This window comes from Bison bison, unplaced genomic scaffold (genome assembly GCF_000754665.1).
Source record: "Bison bison bison isolate TAMUID 2011002044 unplaced genomic scaffold, Bison_UMD1.0 scf7180017846569, whole genome shotgun sequence".
Taxonomy (NCBI): Eukaryota; Metazoa; Chordata; class Mammalia; order Artiodactyla; family Bovidae; genus Bison; species Bison bison.
In genome coordinates this window covers 189,462-210,670 of record NW_011477142.1, presented here as the reverse complement: position 1 = coordinate 210,670, position 21,209 = coordinate 189,462, and the positions used below count along the sequence as shown (strand labels likewise).

General features: G+C 40.4%; 1 protein-coding gene across 1 annotated transcript in view; it reads left to right on the top strand.

Moving 5' to 3' along the window:
• The window catches only part of RAVER2 (ribonucleoprotein, PTB-binding 2), a 139,574-nt gene that overhangs the window by 15,170 nt on the left and 103,195 nt on the right, over window positions 1-21,209 (top strand). Inside the window, exon 4 of the mRNA XM_010840220.1 lies at window positions 16,012-16,078. Within this exon, the coding sequence (XP_010838522.1) occupies window positions 16,012-16,078 (67 nt within the window). The remainder of the gene's footprint in view (window positions 1-16,011; window positions 16,079-21,209) is intronic.

The window sequence follows — 21,209 nt, the reverse complement described above, 5'->3', positions numbered from 1 at the left end:
AGGCTCTTTAGTTCTTCACTTTCTGCCATAAGGGTGGTGTCATCTGCATATCTGAGGTTATTGATATTTCTCCCTGCAATCTTGATTCCAGCTTGTGCTTCCTCCAGCCCAGTGTTCTCATGATGTACTCTGCATATAAGTTAAATAAGCAGGGTGACAATATACAGCCTTGACGTACTCCTTTTCCTGTTTGGAACCAGTCTGTTGTTCCATGTCCAGTTCTAACTGTAGCTTCCTGACCTGCGTACAGGTTTCTCAAGAGGCAGGTCAGGTGGTCTGCTATTCCCATCTCTTTCAGAATTTTCCCCAGTTAAGTATTTTTAAATTATGTGCTTTTTAAAGACAGTGCTACTGCACACTTAATATATGGCAGTATAGTGTAAACATAACTTTCATATGCACTTTTTTTTGGAAGGCCAAAAAGAAATGTGTCTCACTTTGGATATTCACTTTATTGAGTGATCTGGAACCAAACCTACAGTATCTCTGAGGTATGCCTGTATTCCCTTTCTAGTGTTCAATTTATTAATTTATTACTTTATATCAAAAGTAAACTCTTGGTTTCCTATGTTGTTCAGTGAGTTATGCTCCATTACTATCATTACTTAGTTTTATGCCTTAATTGTTTTACATTTGGATAGTGGGAACTTCTTTAAGCTGGCTCCTATTTCCTTTTTTAAATAAACTTTTTATTTTGCAATAATTTTTGATTTACAGAAAGAGTTACAAAGGTAGTACATGGAGTTCCCATATATTCTCTACCCAATTTCCCTAATGTCAAATCTTGTAATCAAGGTAAACTAGTCAAGACTAAGGAAGTAACATTGGTACATTATTATTAACTGAACTATAGACTTGCTTGGATTTCATTTGTTTTTTCACTTATGTCCTTTTCCTGTTGCAGGTTACAATCCGGGGTACCACATTCAGGTATCACATCTCCTTAGTCTCCATTATACACCTGTTTCTTAGTCTTTTCTTTGTTTCTCATGACTTGATAATTTGGTCAGAAATTTTTTAGAACGCCCTTCACCTTGGGTTTGTATAATCCTTTTATTATGGGAGATCAGGGTTATGGAATTTGGGGAAGAATTCCACAGAGGTGAAGTCCACTTCTGATCACGTTGTTTGATGGGGTACATGTCATCAGCATGACTTCTACTGGTGATGTTAACCTTGATCACTTGTTTAAAATTATGTCTGCTACATCACTTCTTTGTAAAGATTCTCTTTTTTTTTTTTCCTGTTCACTGTTCTTTGGAAACAAGTCACTAGTTCGGTTCTCACAGTTAAGGAACGGGTCCTTTTTTTTTTTTTTTTTTTTTTATAGTTGATTTGCAATGTTATATTAATTTCAAGTGTACAACAGAGTGATTCAGTATTTTTATAGATTATACTGCATTTAAAGTGATGAAATATTAGCTATATTCTAGCTATATTCCCTGTGTCATATATTACATCCTTATATCTTGCTTATTTAATACATGCTGCTTTGTACCTCTTCCTCCCCTACCCCTGTCTCTTGCAGCCTTTCCCCATCTCTCTCCCCCTTGGTAACCACTAGGATGTTCTCTATATCAGTAAATCTGTTTCTGTTTTGTTATATTCATTTCTTTCTTTGTTTTATTTTTTGAATTCCACATGTAAGTGATAACATAGTATTTATCTTTCTCTGTCTAATTTTCACTAAGCATAATACCTTCCAGGTCCAACCAAGTATGTTGTAGCAAATGGCAAAATTTCATTATTTTTAACATTATTTTAAACTAATTATTAATCATTATTTTAAGCTAATATTCCATCGTGTGTACATATACAGTATCTTTTTTACCCTTTTATCTTTTCATGGATGCTTAGGTTGCTTCTAAATCTTGTCTTTTGGTCTGATATGCTTTTGACATGTCCCTGTCATTCACTGAGCAGTTCCTTTGTTTTTGACACAGTAAGGTGATGTAGCTTGTTACTTTCTGTGCTTTAGCCCAGGGATCTCAGACCCCAAGGCTGTGGGCTGGTACTGTTCTGTGGCCTGTTAGAAACCGGGCCGCACGGCAGGAGGTGAGTGGTGCACAAGCAAGGGAAGCTTTACCTGTGTTTGCAGCTGCTCCGGATCGCTTCCATTACCACCGGAGCTCCGCCTCCTGTTAGATCAGTGGCGGTACTGGATGCTTATAGGACCACAATAAATTTAATGTGCTGTAAACATCCCCAAACCATCCCCACCCCCTGCCTGCTCTGTGGAAAAATTGTCTTCCACGAAACCAGTCCCTGGTGCCAAAAAGATTTGGGACCACTGCTTTCGCCCTTGAATCATCCATTTCATTAGGGTTGTGTTCCCCCAAATTTATGTGTTGAAGCCGTAAGTGCCAGTATGGCTGGGGTCTTTGTGGAAGTAAATAAATTTAAAGGAAGTCATAAAGGTGGGGCTTTGGTCTGATAGGATAATTGTCATTGAAGAAAAGACACCAGAAAGCTCTCTTTCTGCTGTGTGCCTCGCCCCCAGCCCTACCCCAATGAGTGCAATCACCAAGGAGAGGCTATGGGAGGACATAGTGAGGAGGTGACCATGTACACGCCAGGGAGAAGATCTCAGCAGAAGCCAAACCAAGTAGAACTTTGATCTTGGAGTTCTAGCTTTCAGAATTGTGAGGAAGGTAAGTTTCTGTTGCCTGTGATATTTTGTGGTGACAGTCTCAATGACCATTACAAAGCCTAGTTTTTTTTAGGGGAAATGATGTTAAGAAGCCAGGATCTGGGAGCTAGATGTACTCATTGCCTTTGAGATGTCACTGCTGTCAATTGCTCTTAATAGGCAAAGCTCAAGAATATACTAGCGTATGTATTATGTCGGAGAAGGCGATGGCAACCCACTCTAGTACTCTTGCCTGGAAAATCCCATGGATGGAGGAGCCTGGTAGGCTGCAGTCCATGGGGTCGTGAAGAGTCGGACACGACTGAGCGACTCACTTTCACTTTTCACTTTCATGCATTGGAGAGGGAAATGGCAACCCACTCCAGTGTTTTTGCCTGGAGAATCCCAGGGACGGGGGAGCCTGGTGGGCTGCCGTCTGTGGGGTCGCACAGAGTCAGACACAACTGAAGCAACTTAGGAGCAGCACCAGCATGTATTATGTACACACATACATTTCCACCTTTATCGAGAGTAATGAGTTCACACTGATGTATTAGATTGCAGTCTAACATAATGGATTTCTCGCTAGCTCTCTCCCAATCCATATTTGTTCCTTCTTTTTCTGACAAGGAGAAACCTGATGTTCATGGTCCTTAACATATTTACTTATTTGAACAATTCTCCTGTGAGTAAGTAATCTCCCATCACCACTGTGAGGAAACTGTCTCCTCTCCCATGCAGATGCCCGCCTCATCCAATTTAAGCTCCTTCTTCCTGCACTGGGCTGTTCCACTGGCCAGAAGGCCTTCTCACCTTGCTTGAGTTCTTGACACTCTGAGCTGGGTTTCCCTTCTGGGCAAGTCTCCTTCTCACCTTGCTTGAGCTCTGAAACCTGAGGTATTAAATAAGATGTTTTGTGTAAGTATGTTTAAGGGACAGTTGTTGTTTAGTCGTTAAGTCATGTCGGACTCTTTTGTGACCCCATGGACTGTAACCCACCAGTCTCCTCTGTCCGTGAGATTTCCCAGGCAAAATTACTGGAGTGGGTAGCCATTTCCATCTCCAGGGGATCTCCCTGACCCAGGGATTGAACATGCTTCTCCTGCATTGGCAGGCAGGTTCCCTACCACTGAGCCACCAGGGAGGCCCAAGGGTACAGTGGTATCTATTGTTAGTGATTGTTGTGGGCAGAATTTAGAAATAGCCCCCCAAGATTTCTAATCCATGAAACTGTGACTATGTACATAATACATATGCTCGTATATTCTTGAGCTTTGCCTATTAAGGTGTCACATGTGTGATTGTTACATACATGACAGAAGAGAATTTTTGCAGATCTAATTAAGGTTATTACTCAGTTGATTTGGGATTATCAAAAGGGAGATTATCCAGGTGAGCCATATCTGACTATACTAGTCCATTGAAAGCAAAATTTTCTCCAGCTGTTAGCAGAGGGAGAAGTCAGATGATTTGAAGCACAGGAAGGATTTGATGCACTGTTGCTGGGTTTGAAGATGGAGGGGTCCACATACAAGGATTTTAGAGCCGTCTCTAGATGCTGAGTGTGGTCCCCAACTGACAACCAGCAAGAAAATGGGGACTTCAGTTCAACAACTGCAAGAAACTGAATTCTGCTAACTGACTTCATGAGTGGAAGTGCATTCTTCCTTAGAGCTTCCAGATAAGAGCTCAGCCTGCCTAAGACCTTGATTTTGGCCTTGAGAGACCCTGAGAATTCATTTGAGCTTGCCAGAACTTTTGACCTACAGTACTGAGAGATAACAAATGGGGGTTATTTTTAAACAATTTAATTTTTGATAATTAGTCATACATCCAGGTGATGTTTGAAAAGAAAAACACTTGTGTCAGAGAAGAGGAGATTGTAATTTCTGTCTGGCTTTTATTTGGGAAAATAAAGAAATTTTCTTTGGTTGTCTAAATCTATTAGATTTAACAAATCTATCTACATTTTCTTTGCTTATCTAAATCTATCTATTGGGGATGTCTGTAAGCAAGAACTGCTCATGGAGAACCTCTTATTGCTGCTGCTGCTGCTGCTGCTAAGTCGCTACAGTCGTGTCCAACTCTGTGCAACCCCATAGATGGCAGCCCACCAGGCTCCCCCAACCCTGGGATTCTCAAGGCAAGAATACTGGAGTGGGTTGCCATTTCCTTCTCCAATGCATGAAAGTGAAAAGTGAACATGAAGTCACTCAGTTGTGTCCGACTCCTAGCAACCCCATGGACTGCAGCCTACCAGGCTCCTCCGTCCATGGGATTTTCCAGGCAAGAGTACTGGAGTGGGGTGCCATTGCCTTCTCTGCCTCTTATTGCTAGACATATAATATTAATTAATTTGAGGTATGTTAATATTTTCTTTTAAAGAAGTAAGTTATGTATTAGATTAGTGTAAAGAGAGTAATTTTTTGAGCACTTTATTTTTTCTTTTTGCTCAGAACTTTTTTTAAATGGAATACAACTGCTTTACAATGTTGTGTTAGTTTTTGTTGCACGCTCAAGTAAATCAGCCACATGCATACCTATATCCCCTCTTGGACTTCCCTTCCAGTGCCCCCCACCCAGCCGCTGCCTCAGGTGCATCTAACTGAGCTTTCTGAGCTTTATAGCAGCTTCCAACTAGGTGGTAGTATATATATGTCAATCTCAATCTCCCAATTCGTCCCACCCCCACTCTTTCCCTTATGTCCATATATCTGGGTCTCTATTCCTGGCTTGGAAATAGGTTCATCTGTACCATTTTTCTATATTCCACACATATGCATTAATACACAATATTTGTTTTTCTGACTTCACTCTATATAACAGACTGTAGGCTCATCCATGTCTTTACAAATGACCCTATTTTGTTCCTTTTAGTGACTGAGTAATGACTCAGACAGTAAAGAATCTGCAATACAGGAGACCTGGATTTGATCCCTGGGTTGGGAAGATCCCCTGGTGAAGGGAATGGCAACCCACTCCAGTATTCTTGCCTGGAAAATTCCATGGTCAGAGATGCCTGGGGGACTACAGTCCATGGGGTTGCAGAGTTGGACACAACTGAGCGACTAACACACACTCAATATTCCGTTGTATATATGTACCACACCTTATTTATCTATTCATCTGTCATTGGACATTTAGGTTGATTCCTTGTCCTGCCTGTTGTGACTAGTGCGGCAGTGAACATCGGGGTGCATGTGTCCTTTTGAATTATGATTTTCTCAGGGTATATGCCCAGTAGTGGGATTGCTGGGTCATACGGTAGTGCTGTGTTAAGCTTTTCAAGGAACCTCCAAACTGTTCTCCACAGTGGCTGTATCAGCTTACATTCCCACTGGCAGTGTAAGATTTCTCCACATCCTCTCCAGCACTTATTGTTCGTGGATTTTTTGCTAATAGCCGTTCTGACTGGTGTGAATTGATAACCTCATTGTAGTTTTGATTTACATGTCCCTGATAATTAGTGATGTTGAGCAGCTTTTCATCTATGTGTCTTCTTTGGAGAGGTGTCAGTTGAGGTCTTCTGCCTGTTTTTGACTGGGTTGTTTTTCTGATACTGAGCTGCATGGGGTGTTTGTGTCTTTTGGAGACTAGTCCTTTGTTGCTTCATTTGCAAATATTTTCTCTCATCCTGAGGGTTGTCTTTTCATCTTGTTCATGATTTCCTTTGCTGTGCAAGAGCTTTTAAGTTTAATTAGGTCCCTTTTGTTTATTTTTGTTTTTATTTTCATTGCTTTAGGAGGTGGATCAAATATTTTCTTTTAAAGAAGTGAGCTATGTATTAGGTTAGTGTAAAGAGTAATTTTTGAGCACTTTCAATATATTGGTTTATGTTTAGATTGTAAAATAATCTCAGAAAAGAATGCTGTATTGGAGTTGATCAAGATGATATGTAGAAACAAATATGCATTTAAATATTCAAAGTCTGCTTTTTGCTAGACGTTGGAGACCTTTTTACGAACAAGGTCAGATGCATGGTATTTGCTATTTACTAAGCCTGCAATCTAAGGAAGATTCAGGTATATAAGCAGTTAAAATACAGATGATGGGTGCTAAGAGTGTTGTGATGGGAAAAGTAAAAAATGCTGTGGGGGCACAGAAGGAGGATATCTACTCCACACTTGAGAGAGTCAGAAAGGCTTCTTAGAGAAATTCATTAAAGTTGAAACCCAGGGGGAGAGAAATAAACTAGGGGAAAGGAGCTAAAGAGAGGGGTGAGGAATATCCATAGCAATACGCAGAGTTTGAGAAGGGTAGTGATTCAATTTAAGGCTAGCACATGAAGCAGGACCAGATGATTGAAAGCTATTTAAGAGAATTTGAATTTTATTTTAAAGAAAATGAGAGTCTATTGAAATATTTAAAAACAAGAGAGTGATGCATTCAGACGTCTGCTGCTGCTAAGTCGCTTCAGTCGTGTCCGACTCTGTGCGACCCCATAGACGGCAGCCCACCAGGCTCCCCTGTCCCTGGGATTCTCCAGGCAAGAACACTGGAGTGGGCTGCCATTTCCTTCTCCAATGCATGAAAGTGAAAAGTGAAAGTGAAGTCGCTCAGTCATGTCCGACTCCTAGCGACCCCATGGACTGCAGCCTTCCTCCATCCATGGGATTTTCCAGGCAAGAGTACCAGAGTGGGGTGCCATCGCCTTCTCCATTCAGACATCTAGCTGTCAAAAAGTAAAATTGTTGCTTTTATCTCCCAAACGTTGTTCTTAACCCTGATCTCTGCTCTAAGGTTAGGAGGTTAGTGATATAGTAAGCGTTAGAAATGTGATGGAAATGAACAGTTCATAGATTTTATTTTTGTATCACTGATACTTAAGATTTAGAATAATTCAGTGTGTTTGGTCTAAAGTATGTCAAATTGTGTTTGAATCCCAGATTGATTATATATTGTCTGTACAAGTTCCTTCTCTAGGCCTTAGTAACCTTGGCTATAAACTCCATAATAATATCCAACTTAAAAATCCAGACCAAGGGGTTGTTATGGTTAAACAAGATTATTTCAGTAAAAAGCCTGGGATAAAGTAAATATTCAGTAAATTATTATTATTATTATACTGCTAATAAAAAATTGAAAGTTTACTAATCTTTTTAGGCCATGTCAAAATGTTCCTCTGGCAAAAACTTGGTATTCAAATGAACTTTCCAGCAAAACAGCTGCATTGAAAGCTGTTAAAAATTTAGCTGAGTTAAATTGACACCACATTTACTCAGTCAAGGTGACTTTCCTGGTGGCTTAGACAGTAAAGCGTCTGCCTACAGTACTGGAGACCTGGGTTCAATCCCTGGGTCAGGAAGATCTCCTGGAGAAGGAAATGGCAATCCACTCCAGTATTCTTGCCTGGAAAATCCCATGGACGGAAGAGCCTGGTAGGCTACAGTCCATGGGGTCACAAAGAGTCAGACACAACTGAGCAACTTCATTTTCTTTCACAGTTTACTCACCCAATATCATGAAACGTATATGGCCTTGTGTTGGGCCAAAAAAAAGTATTATCAGGTGTGTAACATTCAAAGGACCGTGAACTTCCTGATGTTCAAGCTGGTTTTAGAAAAGGCAGAGGAACCAGAGATCAAATTGCCAACATCTGCTGGATCATGGAAAAAGCAAGAGAGTTCCAGAAAAACATCTAGTTCTGCTTTATTGCCTATGCCAAAGCCTTTGACTGTGTGGATCACAATAAACTTTGGAGAATTCTGAAAGAGATGGGAATACCAGACCACCTGACCTGCCTCTTGAGAAATTTGTATGCAGGTCAGGAAGCAACAGTTAGAACTGGACATGGAACAGCAGACTGGTTCCAAATAGGAAAAGGATTCCGTCAAGGCTGTATACTGTCACCCTGCTTATTTAACTTCTATGCAGAGTACATCATGAGAAACGCTGGACTGGAAGAAACACAAGCTGGAATCAAGATTGCCGGGAGAAATATCAATAACCTCAGATATGCAGATGACACCACCTTTATGGCAGAAAGTGAAGAGGAACTAAAAAGCCTCTTGATGAAGATTCAGAAAACGAAGATCATGGCATCCGGTCCCTTCACTTCATGGGAAATAGATGGGGAAACAGTGGAAACAGTGTCAGACTTTATTTTCTTGGGCTCCAAAATCACTGCAGATGGTGACTGCAGCCATGAAATTAAAAGACACTTACTTCTTGGAAGGAAAGTTATGTCCAACCTAGATAGCATATTTAAAAGCAGAGATATCACTTTGCCAGCAAAGGTCTGTCTAGTCAAGGCTATGGTTTTTCCTGTGGTCATGTATGGATGTGAGAGTTGGGACTGTGAATAAAGCTGAGCACCGAAGAATTGATGCTTTTGAACTGTGGTGTTGGAGAAGACTCTTGAGAGTCCCTTGGACTGCAAGGAGATCCAACCAGTCCATTCTGAAGGAGATCAGCCCTGGCATTTCTTTGCAGGGAATGATGCTGAAGCTGAAACTCCAGTACTTTGGCCACATCATGAGAATAGTTGACTCATTGGAAAAGACTCTGATGCTGGGAGGGATTGGGGTCAGGAGGAGAAGGGGATGACAGAGGATGAGATGGCTGGATGGCATCACTGACTCGATGGACGTGAGTCTGAGTGAACTCCGGGAGTTGGTGATGGACAGGGAGGCCTGGCATGCTGCAGTTCATGGGGTCTCGAAGAGTCAGACACGACTGAGTGACTGAACTGAACATTCAAAGGTAGTTCTAAGCAAGCAATGGCATACATAGGTGTGGCTCCTCGGAGAGACATCTGAGGTGGAAATAAAAATTTGGTGACCCCTGGCATGAAGATAGGATTTAAGTCATTGCAATAGATGTAGAAAAAACTACTGATAACATTTAATATCCATTCATAATAAAAACTCATAGCAAATAGGAATAGAAGATTCCCAAACTTAAAGAATATCTCCAGAAACCAAAAACAATCATATTCAATGGTAAAATATTTAAAAATTTCCCTATGAGATTAACGGCAATACCAGAATCACTTTACGGCTGGAATAATGTAGCTAACTCTAACGGACTAAAAACTAAGTGAATAAAGCATTTTACAACTTTTGGGAAACAGTAAATTATATATAATATTTATATTAATTTGTATTTATATACATACATGAGCAAATATGCCAGCAAAATGTAGTATGCCAGCAAATTTGGAAAGCTCAGCAGTGGCCACAGGACTAGAAAAGGTGTTTTCATTCCAATCCCCAAGAAAGACAATGCCAAAGAATGTTAAAACTACTGCACAATTTTACTCATCTCACATGCTGGCAAAGTAATGCTCAAAATTCTCCAAGCCAGGCTTCAACAGTACATGAACCATGAACTTCCAGATGTTCAAGGATTTAGAAAAGGCAAAGGAACCAGAGATCAAATTGCCAGATGTTCAAGGATTTAGAAAAGGCAGAGGAACCAGAGATCAAATTGCCAACATCCGTTGGATCATCGAAAAAGCAAGAGAGTTCCAGAAAAACATCTACTTTTGCTTTATTGACTATGCTGAAGCCTTGGACTGTGTGGATCACAACAAACTGTGGAAAATTCTTCAAGAGATGGGAATACCAGACCACCTTACCTGCCTCCTGAGAAACCTATATGCAGATCAAGAAGCAACAGTTAGAACTGGACATGGAACAAAACACTGGTTCCAAATTGGGAAAGGAATAAGTCAAAGCTGAATATTGTCACCCTGCTTATTTAATTTATATGCAGAGTACATCACACAAAATGCTGGGCTGGATGAAGCACAAGTTGGAATCAAGATTGCCCAGAGAAATATCAATAACCTCAGATATGCAGATGACACCACCCTTATGGCAGAAAGTGAAGAACTAAAAAGCCTCTTGATGAAAGTGAAAGAGGAGAGTGAAAAAGTTGGCTTAAAACTCAGCATTCAAAAAACTAAGATCATGGCATCTGGTCCCATCACTTCATGGCAAATAGATGGGGAAATAATGGAAACAGTGAGAGACTTTATTTTCTTGGGCTCCAAAATCACTGCAGATGGTGACTGCAGCCATGAAATTAAAAGACGCTTGCTCCTTGGAAGAAAAGCTATGACCAACCTAGACAAAATATTTAAAAGCAGAGACATTACTTTGTGGACAGAGGTCTGTCTAGTCAAAGCTGCGGTTTTTCCAGTAGTCATGTGTGGATGTGAAAGTTGAAGAAAGCTGAGTACCTAAGAATTGATGCTTTTGAACTGTGGTGTTGGAGAAGACTCTTGAGAGTCCCTTGGACTGCAAGGAGATCCAACCAGTCCATCCTAAAGAAAATCAGTCCTGAGTATTCATTGGAAGGACTGATACTGAAACTGAAACTCCAATACTTTGGCCTGCTGATGTGAAGAACTGACTCATTGAAAAAGACTCTGATGCTGGGAAAGATTGAAGGCAGGAGGAGAAGGGGATGACAGAGAATAAAATGGTTGGATGGCATCACCAACTTGATGGACATGAGTTTGAGCAAGCTCTGGTAGTTGGTGATGAACAGGGAAGCCTGGGGTGCTGCAGTCCATGGTGATGCAGAGTTGGACCTGACTGAGCAACTGAACTGATCTGACATACATAAAGAAGTTGATTGGTTGATTGAGGGGGCAGCCTAATCTAAAATCCGGTGAGGCATACCAACAGGTTAGAAACTCAGGCAGGTGTTGATGCTACAGTCTTATTTATTTGGCTGCATTGGATCTTCCTTGTGGTGTATGGGCTTCTGTCTAATTTGGCCCAGGATCTAGAGTGTGTGGGCTCAGTAGTTGCAGCACATGAGCTTAATTGCACCATGGCCTGTGCAGTCTTAGTTCCCTAACCAAGGATAGAACCTATAGCCCCTGGGTTGGAAGATGGATTCTTAACCTCTGGTCCACCTTGGGAGCCCTGATGCTACAATCTTAAGGCAGGATTTCTTCTTCAGAATACCCTTTTTTCTCTTCAGGTCTACAGTTGATTAGATGGGGCCCACCCATATTATTAAAGGGGATCTCCTTCACTTTAGAGTAAGCTGATTGTAGATATTAACCATATCTATAAAATACCTTTACAGCAACACCTAGATTATTGAGTTTAATAACTAGATTCTTTAGCCAAGTTCACATATAAAACTAACCATCACAATGCCCTGCCTTATTAATCAAGGGAGTGCAAATCAAGAGCACAAGGAAGTATGACTTTATATCCACTAAATTGACAAAATTTAAGTATCTTCTAAGACCAAGCATTGTAAGGACTCTCATATATTGATGGGAATGTAAACTGTAATAGTCATTCTGATAGAGAAGTTGGCACTTTCTTATAAAGATGTATATATAGGACGTTCATGCCTTCAGAAATTTTTGCCCATGAACACCAGGAGACGTGTAAAGTTTACAAGAAGGTGATAGTAATTGTAAATATATATATGTAAAAGTAGCAAAACAACAGCAGCCTGGAAACAAATCAAGTATTCATTGATAGAAAAGTGGATCAGTAAATCATACTGAAGTCACAGAATGGAATAAATATTCCATAGTGTAAATAGTCACAGAATATTCAGTAGTGAATAAATGCGCAGTAGCCATGTGGATCGTGAGTGAATTTTAAAAACATAATATTGAGTATAAAACACAAGGCACAGAAGATTAAAATAGCATAATACCATTTTTATTAAAGCTCAGAAACAAACCAACAGAATATATTGTTAGGGAATACAGACCTGTGTGATGACTCTAGCTATGGGGGATGGGTCCGTGAAGGAAGACATAGTGGGATAGAATAGTGTTAAGTGTGCTGTTGAACTCCTGGGTGCTTATTTCATTATAATGCCTCATATTATATGTTACAGATAATCCTTTTGTATTGTCAAATCATTTTACATTTTATAAGAACATAAATAAAAATATTGGGTTGACCAAAAAGTTCATTTGGGTCCCATCTTACAGAAAAACACAGATGAACTTTTTGGCCATCCCAATATTTTTTTCATTCCAAAAAAAAAGTGAAATTTTAAAGAAGAGTGTTTTAATATATGAAAAGTTGTTTTTATAGTCTTTCTCTCTCTCTCTCTCTCTATATATATATATATAGCTGATTTAAAGTCTATGAAGGGCTTAGAAGACAATGTGATTCAGATTTAAAACTAAGGCTGGCTTTCAATCAAGAAGAGGTCCAGATGAGCTGAAACAATGGTTGTTTAACTTTTGGGGGTTTATTGTTTGACTGCTTTGAGCTGAAAGTTATTGAACCTCTTCCCAGAAAACACTTCATATGTGGAAAACTTTTCAGTTCCAGGGAGTGATGGTGAGTCTGGTCTGGAAATAGATTACTAAAGCTATCTAACAGTTACCAGTTTTAATGAGCTCATCCTACTGTAAGAAATGTATAGCAGATATTGCTAGTCAGAGGACAAAGAGTCTTCATCAAATGTGCAACTTCATTCCTTAAAGTTAGTTTGTAAATTCATAGAAGTATCCTAAAGCTACATTAGAAGAGGGAGACGTGATCTTAGTACTTTCAGTTTTGTGTGATGTGTATCATAGTCGGATTTTGGCAAATGGTTCAGGACTCTCTTTCAGGTTTTAAGTTTTTAATTTGGCCAACTTGCCAAGGCTCAAATTGAGGAGTGACCTACTTTTTCCTGGGTCAGAGCAACCAGGGCATGGGGAAAAATAATTCTTTTTTTCTTTGCAGGAAGTTTTGTAAACTTTCTGAGTTGGCGAAGTCTGTATTCCACATCTGATACATGGGAAAGCTGTGCTTAGAAATATGGGTACTTTAAAAATAAAATTTTCAACTTGCAAAAATGCATCCTTGAAAACTTAAGATCTCTCTCAGGTGGTTCTCTCAGCTAAATGAGTAATATAACATGTCATTGTTTTTGGATACTTGATAAAGTGAAGAGCGGTATCATGTTTTCTTTGGCATTTGACAGCTGTTAACTAGTGAAATGAGAGATTAGAGTTTGTGCAACTGAAAGCATACACTTGATGCCTTCAAACAAAACTGTGTCACCTTCTATATAAAGTATTCAATGAGCCTGTTAGCAAGATGTGTAGGGTATGCTATTGAGAGAGTTACGTTTTCTTAGAGAGTTTCTTATGCTGTTTTCTAAGTCCAATAAGATGTTGATGCTTACAAGATCAAAACTTATCATAGTTATATATAAACTATATATTGATCGTATTACCATATAATTCATCAAACAGTATTTTACACAATTGGTAAGTATATATATTTTAAAATATTGACTAATAAAGAATACTAAATTATCAACTTTACCTTTCTTATCTTTCTTATATAAAAGATGATTGTCTTTTTTTCACCCAGCTTGTTTTATACTATGCCTGTTAGGTCAGTTTCCCCACCCCCTTGCATTGGGTTGAAAGACAAAGTGTTTCTCAATTTGAAACTACCCTCTTATTTATTTTTCATTTCCAGTTGATCCCTTATTAAGGCACTAGAGCTATTGGTCTTTTAACTATCTGTGGCAGTGTACTATTTTTAGATAATCCTAGAAGGAATAAGTCAGTATAGCATAGCGGTTAAGACACAGTTCCCTGGAACCTAACCAGTTGGTGAATCTACACTCAGAAATTGACTAAGTGTAAGACTTTGGCAAGTTACTTGAATTTTCTCTCTTCTGTGGTTTCCTGTGTTTTTAATAAAAGGGTGACTTCAATGCTCTGGTACCTAGTAAAAACTGAGTGAGTGTTAAGTATAAAAATAGCAGTAATAAGAATTATTATTCTTGAATTAATTATTGATAGGTTACAGACTTAACACCCTAGCACTTATGTCTGTCTAGTGTATTTGTTTGTAGTACAGAACAGGTTGGCTGTACCACTCTCTATCTGGGTCCAAACGTCCAGTAATGCGATAGTTCAGTTCCTTTAAAAAGTAATAGTGATATCTGTTGTATATTATGAGTAAAATTTTCAGGGCCTAATATCAAATGAATGGCAAATTATATTTACTTTAATGTTTATGTGAGTGCTTAGTATATTCAAAGCAATATGGGTAATATACAGATAAAATATAGTTCCTGTACTCAAGTAGTATCAATTTAATAGAAGGTATTAGAGAAATTGGGCTTCCCTGGTGGCTCAGAGGTTAAAGCATCTGCCTGCAGGAGACCTGGGTTCGATCCCTGGGTTGGGAAGATCCCCTGGAGAAGGAAATGGCAACCCACTCCAGTATTCTGGTCTGGAAAATCCCATGGACAGAGGAGCCTGGTGGGCTACAGGCCAGGGGGTCGCAAAGAGTCAGACACGACTGAGCAACTTCATCTGATTAGAGAAATAGACAAAATATAGTGTATTTTCCCAGGTGGATGGAAGTTATGATATCAGAATTTAAGAATTCAGAATGGACGAGTAATACAAGCTAAACAAACCAGAAAACCAGTTTAAACATCTTAGGGAACTGAGGGGAAAGAAATTGGGCTGCATACTATAACTTGAGGGTTATTGCTTCATTTCCAGGGATCTCTAAGTTAGGTTTTATTTTATGTTTATTTATTCTTTATATTGGTATTACCATCTACAGATATGTGTGTGCTTAGTCACTCAGTTGTGTCTGACTCTGTGACCCCATGGACTGTAGCCCACTAGGGGGATTCTCCAGGCAAGAATACTGAAGTGGTTTGTCATGCCCTCCTCCAGGGGATCTTCTCAACCCAGTGATTGAACCCAGGTCTCTCACATTGCAGGTGGATACTTTACCATCTGAGCTACTCGGGAAACCCAAGAATACTGGAGTGTGGAGCCTATCCCTTCTCCAGGGGACCTTCCTGACTCAAAGTTCCCCTTTGAGTCCCCTTTGATTTGAACCAGGGTCTCCTGCATTGCAGGCAGATTCCTGAGCTACCAAGGAAGCCCTCTACAAGTGTAATACTCGTTAAAAACTCAGTTTGTAGTACCCAAATAGAAATGTTTAACATTTCTGTAAGAGAGGCATAAAGTATGACCAATGTTAGCATAGAGGTGATGTACTGTGGGAAAGAATTAGAAAAAAAATCTTCATAGAAAAATATTTGAGCTGGGATTTCAAAGGATGCATGTGATTCCAGGTGAATTTGGGATCTGTAGTAGTTGTTTGCCCCATGGAAGTTCAAGGTGTCAGCATAAATTCAGAATGAAGATTGTACATGGTATACTCTTGAGAGAGGAGGTGTTCATCTGAGCAGGAATGTGGGCATATGTAGGAGTATGTTGGGAGATACATTTGAAGAGGTAAGTTGGTGCCAGGTCTGGTGGGCCTTGAATGCCTTTATTTAAATGAGGAATAGAGAACCACAGAAGACTTTTACGTGGGGAATGGTGATGGTAGTGGTGGTAGGCTAATACAGGTGGATTATCCACCAACTGCACTCGTGTGTTCATTGAGTTCATGTTTTGTCTCTTTCAGGAAGTTCATGATTTATTACAAGACTATGAATTAAAATACTGTTATGTGGACAGAAATAAGCGAACAGGTAAGAATTCTGTTCTAAGCACCTGATTTTATTTTAATTCTGCATGTTGCCATTATAGAGCAAAAAAGCTAAGTGTCTTTTTATTCTTAAACTAATCTCTGAATTTCTTAAACATTAAATCATATACACGTTACATAATTTATTTTCTGAAGGTAATATAATTATTCTAAATTTTAGTCACATAAATTAATGCAGCTTTAGGGAGTTCATTCTACCATATGGACACTGGTGCTGGCAAGAACCATTTTAGAATCCTCCATCTAGGTTATTAGTGTCTGACCTGGCCCTGCTCACCAACCTTTCTGGACCACTGCTGGGATGCATCAGGCCAAGGAACTAACAGGGTAGGAACACAGCCTCCCTAATCAATAGGCAGGTTGCCTTAAGCCCCCTTGAGCCACCCTGGTGTCAGCCATCCTGACGCCAGGCCCTGTCCACCAGAGCAGCCAGGACCCAGTTCTACATACCAGTAGCCCTGGGACCCCTGGGGCCCTGCAGCCAGCCACCAGTGGGAAGGACCCCCTTGGGCTCTGGCTCCGCCCACCGGTGGGCTGGCTGTAGCCTCTCAACCAGCCTTATTCACCAGTGGGCAGACACCAGCCCCAAGCCCACCGCAGCCCCATAGCCTGCCATGGCAGGACCTAGCCCATCACCAGCAGTCTAGCATCAGCTCTGAGACACCTTGGACCCCTCAACCAGGTTCCCTAGAATCCAGCCCCACCTACCAGGAAGTCAATACAAGCTTTAGGACACCTAGGACTCCAGAGCCAATTGTATTGGGAACCAGCCCCACACACCGATGGACTAAAACCAGCTCAAGGATACTCAGGGCCCTTCAATTGAAGATCCTGGGACATGACTCCATCCACCAGTGAGCCATCACTAGCTCTGGGACCCCTTGGGCCCTGTAGCCAGAGACCCCAGGACACAACTCTGTCTACCAGTTGGCCAGCACAAACCCCAGAACCCAGCTTTACCTACTGGTGGGCCAGCACCAGTCCTGGGAGTCTCTGGATCCCAATCCTGTCCACCAGCAGGCAGGCCTACATCAGCCTCAGGGCCACCACATCACTGCAGCCTGCCCTGTCAGAATTTAACCAATACACAACAGGATGATATCAGCCCCAGGACCCCTCACACCCTGGCTCTGCCCACCACCAGGCCAATATCAGTTCTGGGACACCTTGTGCCCCTTAGCATGCAGGATCCAGCACCATCCACCAGTGGGTTGACACCAGATTTGGAACTCCCAGGGCACTGCAGCTGAAAAACCTGGTTGGGGGAGAGGGTGATGCCTATCTTTGTCTGCCGATGAGCTGGCACCAGCCCTGGGACACCCTGGGTCCCAGCTCCGCCCATCAGCAGGCCAACACCAGCTCTTGGACTACTTACCCAGTTGCCTAAGAATCCAGGCAGTGGAACAGCACCAGCTTTTGGACACCCCAGAACCTACAGCCAGCCATGTCAGGAAGCAGCCCCTCCACCAGCAGTCCAAAACTAAATCAGGAACCCTGGTCCTGCAACCACCTCTTTCCCAGAACTCATCTTTGCCCATGAGAGAGCCAGCACTGGCTCCTCAGCTTGTGACATGGTCCCACCAACCATCGTCAGCAGCTTCTTCACAATGCAGGGCCTGGCAACCGGCTGGACCAGGTAGCCACACCTGCCGGACTTCTGCAGTGGTCAGCCTGCCACAACAGAAGGTTGCATGCAGCTCACATAGGGGGCACCCCTAGGGCGTATAGCTCTGGCGGCCAGACAAGAGTGCACTGTCAGTACACATAGGACGTCTCCTACAAAAGGCCACTCCTCCCAAGTCAGGGTGTAACCACCCTACCAGATATGTAGGGAAAAAAACAGCAAATTAGACAAAATGAAGTGCCAAAAGAGCCTGTTCCAAAAGAACAAGCGAGAATAAAACTCCAGTAAGAGCTATGTGAAGTGGAGATAGGCAGTCTCCTTGAGAAATCAAGGTAGTGATTGTAAAGATGATCAGAGAACTTGGGAGAAGATAGGTTATACAGAGTAAGAAGTTAGATGTTTTTAACAAAGGATCAGAAAATTTATAAAAAGAACCAAACAGAGATAAAGAATGCAGTAACTGAAATAAAGAATAGCAGGATGGTGGATTCCTTCTACTACGCCAGAAGGGATCAAAAGTAAATTAAATGATAAGAGGAATGAATCAATGAGCTGGAAGACAGGAGTGGAAATTACTGATGCTTAACAGAAAAAAGAATAAAAAGAAATGAGGACAGTTTTAAAGACCTCAGAGGCAACATCAGGCACACTAACATTATAGAGATCCCAAAAGGAGAAGAGAGAGAAAGAGGCAGAGAACATATTTGAAGACATAATAATTGAAAAGCTTCCCTAACCTGAGAAAGAAAACAAACATTCAGGTACAGGAAGCACAGAGAGTGTCAAACAGGGCCATCCCAAAGAGGACCACAGCAAGACACTTTGTAATAAAAATGGCAAAAAATAAAGATAAAGACAGTATAAAAAGCAGCAAGGGAAAAGTAATAAGTTATATACAAGGAAACTCCTGTAAGGCAATCAGCTGACTTTTCCACAGAAACTATGCAGGCAAGAAGGGAGTGGCACAATATATTTAAAGTGATGAAAGGGAAGAACCTACAACCAAGAATACTATAGCAAGAAAGACTTTCATTCAGATTTGATGGAGAGATTGAAAGTTTTATGGGCTTCCCTTGTGGCTCAGCTAGTGAAGAATCTACCTACAATACAGGAGACCCGGGTTCGATCCCTGGGTTTGGAAAATCCCTGGAGAAGGGAAAGGCTATCCAATCCAATATTCTGGCCTGGAGAATTCCATGGACTATGCAGTATACTGTATAGTCCATGGGGCCACAGAGAGTTGGACATGACTGAGAAACTTTCACTTTCACAGTTTTACACACAAGTAGAATCCAAAGCACCAGTTTGGATGGGTTCACAGGTATTTTTTATTAAATGTTTGGAGAAGAGTTAACATGTATCCTTCTCAAACTACTGAAAAAAAATTACAGAGGAATGAATATTTCTGAACTTATTCTACAAGGCCAGCATCACCCTGATAACAAAACCAAAGATACCACAAAAATTGAAAAGTACAAGACAATATGACTGATGAACATGGATGTAAAAATCCTCAACAAAATATCAGCAAACTGAAAGCAGCAATACACTGAAAAGATCATATACCATAAGCAAGCAGGGCTTATTTTGGGGATGCAAGCATAGTTCAAAATCTGCAAATTAATATGATAAATATATTAAATTGAGGAATAAAAATCGTGACCATCTAAATATGCAGAAAAAGCTTTTAACAAAATTCAGCATCCATTTATGGTTAAAACTCTCAACAAAGTGGGTAAAACCCTCAACAAAGAGGGAACAGACTTCAAAATAATAAAGGCCATCTGATAAGCCATGGCTAACATCATATTTAGTGGTGAAAAGCTGAAAGCATTTCCTCTAAGATCAAGACCAAGGCAAGGATGCCCAGTGTTGCCACTTTTGTCCAACATGGTATTGGAAGTCTTAGCCACAGCAGTCAGACAATAAAAAGAAGAAAAACCCAAATTAGAAAGGGAGAAGTAAAACAGATGACACATGTTATACATAGAGATTTCTAAAGATGCCACCAAAAACTCATCAATGAATTTGATACAGTCTCTTCAAGAAATGATGCTCAGAAAACTGAACAGTTCTTGTAAAAGAATGAAATTAGAGCATTTTCTCATACCATATAAAGAACTAAACTCAAAATGGATTAAAAATCTAAATGTAAGACTGGAAACCATAAGATCCTAGAAGACAACATAGGCAGAACATTCTTTGATATAAATCCCATAGCAGTATTTTTTTTGGCTATCCCTCCTAAAGCAAAGGAAGCAAAAGCAAAAATAAACAAATGGGACCTAATTAAACTTAAAAGCTTTTGCATAGTGAGGGAACCATTGATAAAATGAAAAGACAACCTACCAAATGGGAGAAATATTTGCAAATGGTATGACTGATAGGTGGTTAATATTCAAAATATATGAACAGCTCATACAACTCAATATCAAAAAAACTAAACAATCCAATTAAAATGAGCAGAAGACCTGAATAGACATTTTTCCAAGGGAGACATATAGGTGGCCAAGAGGCAAGTGAAAAGATGCTTAGCATTGCTAATCTTCAGAGAACTACAAATCAACATCACAATGAAATATCACCTCACACTTATCAATATGACTATTGTTTAAAAAAAAAACCCAAAAACAAACATCAGAAATATGATGAAAAGGCACTCTCATACAATGTTGGGGATTTGGATTTATACCAATGTAAATTGGTGCAGCCTCTGGAAAACAGTGTGGAGGTTCCTCATAGAACGAAAAATTGAGCTACCGTATGATTAGCAACTCCACTCCTGGCTAAATAAGTGAAAACACTAATTCAAAAAGATACTTGCACCCCAATGTTCGTATCAGTGCTATTTACAGTAGCCAAGTATGAGGCAACCTAAGCATCCATCAACAGATGAATAGATAAAGAAGAGGTGGTATACACACACACACACACATATGTATGTACACACACACAATGCAATACCATTCAGCCATAAAGGAAAAAATGAAATTTTGCCTTTTGCAGCAACATGGATAGACCTGCAGGGTCTTGTGCTTAGTGAAATAGTCAGACAGAGAAAGATAAATACTGTATGTTATTGCTTATATGTGGAATCTAAAACTAAAACAAACGAATATGACAAAGCAGAAACAGACTCACAGATATTGAGAACAAACTAGTAGTTACCAGTGTGGAGAGGAAACAGGGAAGGGCAAGATAAGGGTAGAGGATTAAGAGGTACAAACTATTACACATAAAATAAGCTGTAAAGATACATTGTACGGCACAGGGAAGTAGCCAATATTTTATAATAATTTAAATGGAATATAATCTGTGAACATTTGAATCACTGACATACACCTAAAATGATACAATATTGTAAATCAACTATCAGTTCAGTTCAATCACTCAGTCGTGTCCAACTCTTTGCGACCCCATGAATCGCAGCATGCCAGGCCTCCCTGTCCCTCACCAACTCCCGGAGTTCACTCAGACTCACGTCCATTGA